Source organism: Asterias amurensis, chromosome 6, assembly GCF_032118995.1.
Source record: "Asterias amurensis chromosome 6, ASM3211899v1".
Lineage (NCBI taxonomy): Eukaryota > Metazoa > Echinodermata > Asteroidea > Forcipulatida > Asteriidae > Asterias > Asterias amurensis.
The window spans coordinates 21,599,265-21,610,791 of record NC_092653.1 but is presented as its reverse complement, the minus strand read 5'-3'; the positions used below and the strand labels follow the sequence as shown (position 1 = coordinate 21,610,791).

The window sequence follows — 11,527 nt, the reverse complement described above, 5'->3', positions numbered from 1 at the left end:
TGTGTGGTGAAGAGGTTTTCAACTAGTGGTTTAATCCCAACGAGGCCTGCTTCTTGATAATTGAACCAGGGGTCGATTTCACAAAGAGTTAGGACTCAAACATAAACATTTCATTGGTTCTACGTTGGCCAATGTTTGCGTTGGGCCAACGTTGGCCCAATTTTAACACTGGCTCAACGTAACTCCTATGAGCAAAAGTATGTTGGGCCAATGTCGACAGCCAACGTTGGCCGAATGAAACTGTTCTGTTGGCAGAATGATGTTGACTTAATGTTTGATTACGTTGGCCTGATATTGGTTCAATGTTTTAACATACATGGGCAAGACATTGCCCCAATGTTGAGCCAATGTCTACGTTGGGCCAACGTTGGGCTAACTTTTACATTGGCCCAACATAAAAGGCCGATGAGCAAAAGTACGTTGGGCCAATATTGACAGCCAATGTTGGTACAATGAAAGTGTTCCGTTGGCCCAACGTTGGTTCTATGTTGTGATGCTATCTGGGTAGAAGCCCGATCGAATGCAATACGAGTTTCGTTGTCACAAATTAATTCGCAACAGTTGAAATGTGAACTTTTGCGTAACATTCGCAGCGAAAACAGGGCTAGGGCTGTCCATGGAGGAATAAATTAGATCTAATTTATTCATCCATGGGCTGTCCAATGTGAACATAATATAGGCCTAAACCCGCCGTAATCCTGGAGCAACTTGCTCTCTATTCATGGAGACCTCCATTGACCTCCATGCTCTATTATTGTATGCAGTATAAAACTCGTTGTGTGACCCTGCTCCAGCACAGACAACTGTATTGGTGTGCAGGGGCCGGGGGGGGGGGTGACATCTTTTCATTTGTGACGAATCACTCAGGTGGAAAGTGTTAAGTGTAGAACCATTGGACGACGAGGCCGTTTAGATCACAGAGATAAGGACATAGTTAGATCTTGGAGGTCGAAAATACCTCCATGGTTATAATACTATAGATTATTCTTTAAGGACTTTGGCTCCCAATATTATTGACACTCAGTCACTAGTGCGATAAGTGGAAGTTCTTATGTAGACTATGATGATTACTTCTCAACACAACGGCATTGACAACTTTGTATAGTATATCTCATTATACACAAACGTATGGAGCCTTTTTATTTAGGAGCCGGACTCGCAACTCTCATTTATAGCAACGAAGATGGAATATGACTGTATCATTGTGGGTGCCGGTGTTTTGGGTTCAAGTTCTGCTTACCAACTTGCGAAAGATGGTTACAAAGTCCTCCTTTTGGACCAGGTAAGTCTCACACTATGGGTGCGTTCGTTTAGCTTCCCTGGGTCGACCCCGGCGTTTTCTTTTTCCAGGTGATCTAAAACAAACACTATTAGAAAACAAACATTAAGATCTGTGATGTTACATAAGTACTAGGAATGTACAAAGTAAGTGACGTGGCCCAACAATGGAGGGTAGTTCTACCTCCATGGCCCAACTAGGTGTATTTATAATAACAATCAGAATGCTCCATCCATACTTGCTCATGCTGAATCTAACTGCCTGTAGGTGTGGCGAGAGAAGGGGGGAGGGGCGTTATTACTACACTGCACTAAAAACTTTGGTGTTAAATTGATTCTTCCTTGTATCTATAATGTGACAACACAAACACGATGTTAAAGACACTGGACACTATTGGTAATTGACATAAAATAACAAATCTGTGAAAATTTGAGCTCGATTGGTCGTCGGAGTTGCGAGATAACTATGAAAGTAAAAAACGCCCTTGTCATACGAAGTTGTGTGCTTTCATATGCTTGATTTCGAGACCTCAAATTCTAAACCTGAGGTCTCGAAATCAAAATTCGTGGAAAATTACTTCTTTCTCAAAAACTACGTCACTTCAGAGGGAGCCGTTTCTCACAATGTTTTATACCATCAACCTCTCTCCATTACTCGTTACCGAGTAAGGGTTTATGCGCTAATAACTATTTTGAGTAATTATCAATAGTGTCCACTGCCTTTAATAATCCCGTCGTTCGTGAATTAACATTGTGTCGGTGTTGTCACATAATTAGAGATACCAAAAGAGAATCAATTTAAAACCCCAGTTTTTGCAGTGTAGAGTGTTTTAGTGTGAATCATTCTTTATTAGAACACCCCTTCTCTGGTCACAGGGCAGGAGAAGATTCCGTTAAAGGGAAGGTACATATCGTTTGGTAATTGTCAAAGACCAGTCTTCTCACTTGGTGTATCCCATCATAACCATAAAATAACAAGCCTGTGAAAATTTGGGCTCAATCGGTCATCGAAGTTGTGAGAAAATGATGAAAGTAAAAACACCCTTGTTGGACGAATGTGTGTGCTTTCAGGTAAGAATAAAATACTTTTATTATTTGAGTGAGAAATTACCTCTTTCTCAAAAACTACGTTACTTCATGTGTTATACTACCAACAGCTCACCAATGCTCGTTACCAAGTCAGTTTTTAAGTTAATAATTATTTGTTTTGAGTAACAACCAAACGTGTACCTTCCCTTTAACGCCAATTTGCTGCCCGAACCTTTTTTAGTGGAAAACACAATAATAGAGCTACAACGTTGGAACTCAGTGATGTGGAAGCGAAGGCTGGCCTATACAGAACTAACAAGAGACTCCGCCATAGATTAGAGAGCTCGAAGGCCACAAGATATCTGGAGCTGGGGGCTAAAACGTGAAATTAAGCTTACGTGAATTGTGCACTGTACACCATTTCAGCAAGCATTGACAAATTGCTGTGCAAATAATGACCATTGTAATCAATGAATAATATTGATCATAGCAAGGACGTGCAAACAAAACATATGAATTAGGCTTATTGATAAAAAGAACATTATTTTTGCTTTCCGTTGAAGATGACACATTAGATAATTATTAATATTGTCAAAGCAGTATCCAAACATATAGGCCAGGCATAAAACAACAATGTAAAAGTTTGGACTCGATTGGTCATCAAAGTTGAAGAGTGGCACAAAATTAATGTGTGTGCTTTCAGATGCCTAATAACTGCTTCAGGTCTGCAATGTTTTGAGTAAGAAATTACCTCTTTTCCCAAAAAGTACGATTCGTTTTCTCTTAAAGTTTGTATTTGTAGATATTATGACTCCAAAGTAGTGTTTCGACCTATTATGTTTACGGCGTTAAAGACAATGGACACTATTAGTAATTATCAAAGACCAGTCTTCTCACGTGGTGTATCTCAACATAAAATAACAAACCTGTGAAAATTTGAGCTCGATGGGTCGTCGGAGTTGCGAGATAACTATGAAAGAAAAAGCACCCTCTTTGTCACACGAAGTTGTGTGCTTTCACATGCTTGATTTCGAAACCTCAAATTCTAAACTTGAGGTCTCGAAATCAATTTGTGGAAAATTACTTCTTTCTCAAATACTACATTACTTCAGGGGGAGCCGTTTCTCACAATGTTTTATACTATCAAGTTCTCCCCATTACTCGTTACCAAGAGAGGTTTTATGCTAATAATTATTTTGAGTACACTGCCTTTTATTAACGAAGTGTTTCATTTGATTTATTTTATGTACAGTACTCGTTACCTCACAGTCGAGGTAGTTCACATGGAGCTGTTCGCATCCTACGCTATCCCTATTCAGACTACCGGCACCAGACTACTATGCCAGAACAACACCAAATGTGGTATCAACTGGAGAAAGAAGCCTCTACTGTATTGACCCAGTAGGTTTTTTAAACAAATTGTTTTAAAGGCAAATTAGATAACCTGGTGGTTTACCGCAAACAGAATACATATACCTCACCATGCAATTAAAGACACTGGACACTATTGGTAATTGTCAAAGACCAGTCTTCTCACTTGGTGTATCTCAACATATGCATCAAATAACAAACCTGTGAAAATTTGAGCTCAATCGGTCGTCGAAGATGCGAGATAATAATGAAAGGAAAAAACTCCCTTGTCACACGAAGTTGTGTGCTTTGTGATGCTTGATTTCGAGACCCTCAAATTCTCGAAAACTGCATTAATACTTCAGAGGGAGCCGTTTCTCACAATATTTTATACTATCAACCTCTACCCACTACTAGTACTCGTTACCAAGAAAGGTTTTATGCTAATAATTATTTTGAGTAATTACCAATAGTGTCCACTGCCTTTAATAGTGCCTACAACAACAAACTGTGTTATTTAATAAGGCACAGGCACTAATTGGTAATTACTCAAAATAATAAATAGAAAAAGCAGTGGAGAGCTGTTGATAGTATAAAACATTGTGAGAAATGGCTCCCTCTGAAGTGACATCGTTTTCGAGAAAGAGGTAGTTTCTCATATAAATAATTGTTAACAGACCTGAGCTAAAGCATTTTAATATCATGCGTCTGAAAGCACTGTGCAACAAGGGTGTTTTCTTTCATTCTTGCATCTTCGATGACCAATTGGGCCCAAATGTTCACAGGTTTATTTGATGCTTATGTGGGGTTACACCAAGTGAGAATACTGGTATTTTCTATTACCAAAGGTGTCCAGCGCCCAGGGCAACTCTTTGGAAATGAATGGTAAGCACTAGGAGTAAACTGTGATTTAACTACCTACATTATTGTTGTTATTTTAAACAATAAAACCCATGACCTTTGTAATTCTATATAGCAGTGTCTTACCAGCTGGAGTCGATTTCACAAAGAGTTAGGACTCGTCTTATCTCGAGTTAGGACGAGTAACTCGTCCTAACATAGGATTAATATTAAGGTCTGCATGCTACAGTGCAGGGTGGGGACTCGTCCTAAGTCCTAAGATTAGTCTTGAGTTAGGAAGAGTTTTGTGAAATCGACGGCATCCAGACCAACCGAGAACACCCGGTAGCTAGAGCATAGAGGAAGGAGAGGCAGTTCAATTTCTAGCCGGCGGCTCAAGCTTTACAATCCCGGCCATATCTCGTTGGGCACCCCTGCCCCTTTTTAACTTGGTTCTCATTGGTGCACGGTTTCTGCATTCCAGTCAACATTGAGCGGGGGAGGGGGGGGGGGTGATATTGTCAGGGGGAAGTGGACAGGGAATAGTTTTTGTAACGTAAGGAATGGGTGGCCCAAAGCATTTTGGCCGGGATTGTAGCCTGGCCCCGCGGTTGTTTTGACATTTTGTGTGTGTTTTGCGTAAGTGCTCAGGGTTTAAGATGGGAGAAAGGAGCATGATGGCAAATCCAAAGTCGAAGCCGTGGATTCGAAACGGGCCTATGTTTTATGGCTATAGACGATGTGACCTATGTTTACATTCAAACCGCCCTCTGTTGACAAAACACTACGTCATGTTTCGCCGGGCACTGAGTTGCGTAGTCAAAGTAAGATTGCGTACACTTTCTAGCTGGCTGCCAAAACACAAAGGTTTTGCCCGGCGGTATGCGCGCGAATCATGTTATGGTTTTCGTGTGACGTCAGAGGTCAGATCGTCTATAGCACATGGTGTTACCACAAACCATGTACATGTATCTCACCATTAACCCTTTCAAACCAATATTTCATTTGCATTGTCCCTTCAGCAAAACACCGAGTGCAATAGTAACTCCGTCTAGGAACAAAGTTTTCTTGGATAAATTAAAGATCGCCAGGAAATCGGGCATTGCTTGTGAAGACTTAGAAGCGTCTCAATTTAAGGAAAGGTATCCGATGCTTGAGTTCCCTGGTTGTTCTGTTTTTACATACAGTATTCTTATCATCGACGCACACAAAGCTGTGCAATGCTTACAGGTATAGTGTAAACTAACATGTTTACTTTGTTTGATATGATATGGAGGTTATGATTTATAATTCATTTGTAACTTGAAATCTATTGTATTGAGACGGATGGGAAGACCACCCAAACTGTATATATTGTTCATAAATACCTCGGACAGTTTCGCTATTCCTATTGGTGGAGAGCGCGCCACGTGGGTGTGTATAAACCTTTGTTTATGACCGGTAAAAAGTGTTGAAACATGGGCGTGACATGTGGTTGCAAACGAACAATGAAAAAAAAAGGAGACAGTTGTACAATTAATTTGTATGCTATCAAATGGCTATTAAAGACACTGGACACTATTGGTAATTGTCAAAGACTAGTCTTCTCACTTGGTGTATATCAACATATTATGCATAAAATAACAAACCTGTGAAAATTTGAGCTCAATTGGTCGTCGATTTGCGAGATAATAATGAAAGAAAAAATACACTTGTCACACAAAGTTGTGTGCGTTTAGATGGTTGATTTCGAGACTTCAAATTCTAAATCTGAGGTCTCGAAATCAAAATTCGTGGAAATTACTCTCCTCGGAAACTAAGGCACTTCAGAGGGAGCCGTTTCTCACAGTGTTTTATACCATCAACCTCTCCCCATTTAATACTCGTCACCTGAAAGGTTTTATGCCAATAATTATTTTGAGTAATTACCAACTGTGTCCACTGCCTTTAAAAGGCCTTAGGTGTGGTCTTTTAGTATTTTGAGTGAAAAAGTACCTCTTTTTCAAAACTAACGTTACTTCAGACTCAGAGGGAGTCGTTTCTTACAATGTTTTATACTTACAACAGCTCTCCATTGCTCGTTACCAAGTAAGGTTTTATTCTAACAATTTATATTTTGAGTAATGTTTATACTAATACTAATAGTTTTCAGTAACTTGAACACTGATTTTGTTATGTGTTTCAGAATGAGTTCGTTAAGAATGGCGGCACCCTCCTTGACGATGAGAAAGTTTTAAAGATTGAACCGGGTCCAATTGTAACTGTCCACACTAACAGAGGTCATCATTTCAGGTCAAAGGGCATCATCCTTACTCCTGGGCCATGGGCTTCTAAGCTACTTCAACCACTAGGTATTGATCTACCACTAAAGGTAAATGTGCTTTGCTGTGATTGTTGAGTTATTATATGCTTCCACTGTATCTTAATGTAAGCCTGCCTTTAAAATATTAATGGACTTCAACATCTTCAGAATTGGTCTGCCAAACTAACATTTTGTGCTTCTAAACATGATCATGCAACTCCTTTTCTCAAAAAGCTACATTGGCTCCCGGTGAAAGAGCGCATTCAATTCAAAATATTGGTGCATGTGTATAAATGCTTATATGGACTTGCACCGGCATACTTTCATCTTGTTTTTCTGTTCACATTCAAACTAGGACTGGGCTTCGCTCAGCATCAGTCAAAACCCGTCTTGCTGAAAATAAACCGAGCAGCAAATCTCTTCAATCCGCTGCATCTAAATCATTTTTCTTAGCCGCTCTTGGCCATCTTCCCATCACACTACGCACCTCAATTTCACTGCCTATTTTCAAATAAGCAATTAAAAAGCATCTAGCCTATAAGCACAATAAATCGCGCCACCAAGAGTTTTGCACCGCAGAAAAGTAATCTTCCTTTGAAATGTACAGTACATAGCCGTCCGTTTTTCCAAGATGGCCGTTGACCTTCGCACAATGAACTCAAACTTATGGAAAAATGACATGTTTGTTGAAAACCAGTAACAAAAATAAAGGTTTTGTTTTGCAAAAAGAAATTCTTCTTACACCATCCAAGCACCATCAACTGTAAGAAGTTTCACGGTTTTTTTTTTCTCACAGGTGTGGCGAGTAAATGTTTGTTATTTCAAAGAGAAGGAGCCTGGTTTATACAGTAACGTCCCCATCAGTCTATGTCATGCTGACGATGGATGCGATGATATATTTCTGTTTTTTCCAAGTAGGGAGTTTCCCGGACTCGTAAAAGTAAGTCAATATAGAAAGACATTCAATACGGAGCAGCAAACTTGGGGGATTCCATTGTTTTCAGGATGTGTGATGCTAGCTACGAATATTACGAAGGGCCAACGTTTTTTAACACTCTACTGTATACAAAATCTCTACAGGAATGTTTTATTAAATGGCGGGTTCCCTGCTGCCGAATTCCTTTTTTGAAATAATCATTTGCGAAAAATTTTCGCCCTCAAATACATTGCCATCGCTCTTTGTCAAACCATATTATCATTTTATGCCATGGTCAAACACTGCAGTGGTACGTGTCACGCACAACTGTTTGCTAATGAGACTGGTACCCTGTCTCAGGCACTAGTCTTACACGCCTAATCAATGGTTACTTGCAGTTATTTGCAGTGTTTGTAGTCAAATGCATAATACTTTTAGGGTGCGTTCGATTTACCCCCGGGTCGACCCCGACGTCATTGACGAATTTTGCAAGGGCTCACCCCGGTCAGTAAGTACCCTGCTTGTGGGTCACTTGGAGCTGGCCCGAGGTACATGGCGTCACCACAAGAGGGTGAGTGATCGTTCGATTAGCTCTTGTCAGGGGCTCACCCAAATTAGCACCGCGGGGTCGACACAAGGAAGCCTAACTGAACGCACCCTTACATACATGTACACGTGCGAATGGATCCTGTCACTGTGCCATAGACTGGTATCTGGCAACCTTCACGAGCCTAAAAGTGTAACGTCAGACGTTTAGGCTAATGATGTATTTGTTTCACCTTTAAAGACACTGGACACTTTTGGTAATTGTCGGAGACTAGTACTCTCACTTGGTGTATCTCAACAAAATGTTATGCAACAATGACAAACCTGTGAAAATTTGAACTCAGTCGGTTGTCGAAGTTGTGAGATAATAATGGAAGAAAAAGCACCATTGTTACACGAAGTTCTCTTTTTTCTGAGGTCTTCAAATCAAATTCGTAGAAAATAACTACTTTCTCGAAAACTACGTTACTTCAAAGGGAGCCGTTTCTCACAATGTTTTATATTATCGACAGCTCTACATTGCTTTTTACCAAAGTAAGTGTTTATGCTAAAAATTATTTTGAGTAATTACCAATAGTGTCTACTGCCTTTAAATATAGCGTCGGTTGAGCTTCTGACGTCACAATTGTATATATTACTATCTGCAGGTCAATTTTCACTACCTTTGGGACGAAGTCGACCCTGACGAAAGAGACAAGAGTATAGGAAAAGTGCAACAAGACATCATAATCATTAAAGAGTTTGTAAAGAAACATCTACCTGGCTTGGAACCTAATCCGTCTGTTATGGAACCCTGCATGTATACGGTAAAGAACGTCGTCTTGCATCTTATATAATAAAATCACAGTCTTATGTTTAGCGCACGTATCTACCAACAAGCTACTCAAGGCGAGTAAATATAAATTTATACAGAAATAGAGGTTATTGAAAGTTATGAATCTTGAACAGTTATTTTGTAAACTAATGTACTCTCTTTCTTGCGTTGAAGTCACTCTATGTGACATGATGCCACTCGGGCAAATCGTCTTGGCACGACATGCAGAGGAGAACATCAACATTCAGTACTGTCAAGCTATTCACATTGTAAAGCTTATCTGCATTTGATATGGCCGTAGTAACACCTTTTTAAAGAGCCAATAAAGGATGATCTCTACATGTCAACTATTACCATGTTATGGCTAAATAGACATCGCAGATACCGGTTAATAACCATTTTACTCTCAAAATTTGCATTTAGTAATAAATATCTCGAGTCGAAAATGCACCCGGCCGCGCGGCTTTTTCAGCCGAGAGTCAAAAACGGCTTATCTATTATAATGACCATGGACGCCAGTGGCGAATTTCCCCTATTGGTTTGGAACACAATTCTCCAGCTTTGGCATTTCCACACCAAATAGCCACCACTGACGTCACGATTCCTTTGTCGCACGGGTTTGTTTGACCCCAGGTTTTTCAGAAATTTGGCTTGGAGCGTTCTGGAGAAAACCCATTTTTACCATGTTTAACGTGAGGTAAGAGACTCGTTACATTTTTTATGTTTCCTGGATGGACTGCAGCTGATAGAAAACTTTAATATCTATATATTTGATATCATCCTTTATTGGTTGTTTAACAACTTCTGTATTACTCGGTATTGTTGACGATTTGTTCACGAGTTAGGTAGGTGTGGCAGGAGATTCTATCCCCATACGGCGATTTGTACACAAACTTGTGATAGCGCCCTCTTTGGAATCATCCATCTTTAAAACTCAGTCAGTGTTTAAAAATAGTGAAACAGTTATGTTTGTTCACTTTTTTCATGTGACTCATTTCTCATCTTACTAAACTTGTATGATTTCAGTGTACGCCAAAGGAAGAACTTATTGTAGGTCGCCATCCATTGCACCCAAACATTGCGATTGGTTGCTCTATGTCTGGTAAGTAATGAAGATGTTATTACGTATTGTAACACAAAAATCCTGTGTCAATAACCACAACAATACGGAGCAATGAAACACACTTAAAACCAGTATTTCTGCTTGAAGTCCTGACTGTTTTATTCCAGACTTCCAATCTTTATAAATTCACAGATCTAGACATAGGAAAACATCTCCACGCGAGCGGGTTTCCCAATCTTCCAGCAGGGGGGCCAACCAGCAATTAGCTCCACCGCTGAGCCGTGCTGGCGCCCTCTACTGGCTGATTGGCACGAATGTTACAGTATTTTCTTACCAGGCCGTAGTGCGCAAGACCCCTCTGGTGACGTTATTAGACCTTTCTCATGCTACCCCTATCTTAGTCATGTTCCTCGTCTCGAATAACAATAATGAATGCCAACAATCATTTTGCAAATAGGAACCAGAATATTCTGTTCTTCCAGACTCAGTTTGGTAACATAAGTATCAATGTGGGAAGTTTACGATGGCTGCACCGTGATAAAGGTCTATAAGACCGGGGCCAATTTCATAGAGCTGCTTAAGCAAAAATTTTCCTTAGCACGAAAACAGCTCACTTGTTTTACACATGTAACTGGCCAAAATGATATGCCATATAAACATTGATTGTGACTGGTAATTAGCTGTTGTTAACTTAGCATAAAAATTTAGTGGAGTCTTGACCGATAATCTGATTTTACTAAGCAAGGATTTTTTTGTTTAAGCAAAATTTGGTGCTTAAGCAGCTCTATGAAATTGGGCCCTGGCAATGCTTATCTCAACAAACAAAGTGTTAAAGGAACACGTTGCCTTGAATCGGTCGAGTTGGTCTTTGAGAAGCGTTTGTAACCGTTTGTTATAAAATGCATATGATTAGAAATATGTTTTAAAAGTAGAATATACATGAGTAGGATTTGAAACTTTGCATGGTGGAGATAAGATATAGAAGAGTTTGCGGTAACACCATGTAATAACAATCTCTAAATGAGTTGGGGTGGTTCTGAAAAGAACCGTTGGGTCAGCACTATGCTGCTATAACATTTATAAACCATAAACCACAATGTATACAATGAGCAAGTTCGAGTACCGACCCGTTGTTGACTACCTGACCAGCAACGCGCATGTGCAGTGAAGCACTCGTTCGAACGAGTTATTTGGAAGTCTGATCAACTTTCCGCGCCTTTTCGCTGTAGTGTCACTGGTTCCCCTCTGCGCTTTAAACACTTTAGAATGGAACATGCTGTTGGGACCAGTGAAGAAACTATGGGCTCGAGGCTGGTTTCAAATGGTCGACAACACAGTAGTCAACCAATGCTCGACCAGACTGGGTTCGAGTGCAAATATTTATGGTCAACCTTTAGTTAACCGCTGTGC

At 40.0% G+C, this 11,527-nt stretch overlaps 1 protein-coding gene across 1 annotated transcript; it reads left to right on the top strand.

The window, feature by feature from the left end:
• Positions 1–885: 885 nt before the first annotated feature.
• On the top strand, positions 886–10,160 carry LOC139939205 (peroxisomal sarcosine oxidase-like). The gene is made up of 8 exons (XM_071934997.1): positions 886–1,282; positions 3,560–3,708; positions 5,520–5,727; positions 6,662–6,847; positions 7,575–7,718; positions 8,888–9,046; positions 9,688–9,751; positions 10,081–10,160. Exons 1-7 carry the CDS (start codon positions 1,184–1,186, stop codon positions 9,748–9,750), a joined length of 1,008 nt encoding a protein of 335 aa, XP_071791098.1. The 5' UTR covers positions 886–1,183; the 3' UTR covers position 9,751; positions 10,081–10,160.
• Positions 10,161–11,527: the final 1,367 nt, after the last annotated feature.

What these genes read in the sequence shown, in the direction of transcription:
- LOC139939205 (XM_071934997.1), top strand. Translation starts at nt 1,184, where the DNA reads ATGGAATATGACTGTATCATTGTGGGTGCCGGTGTTTTGGGTTCAAGT. An exon ending in AAGCTGTGCAATGCTTACAG is followed by an intron (nt 5,728 to 6,661) that starts GTATAGTGTAAA and finishes TATGTGTTTCAG; the next exon opens with AATGAGTTCGTTAAGAATGG. An exon ending in AGTTTCCCGGACTCGTAAAA is followed by an intron (nt 7,719 to 8,887) that starts GTAAGTCAATAT and finishes TACTATCTGCAG; the next exon opens with GTCAATTTTCACTACCTTTG.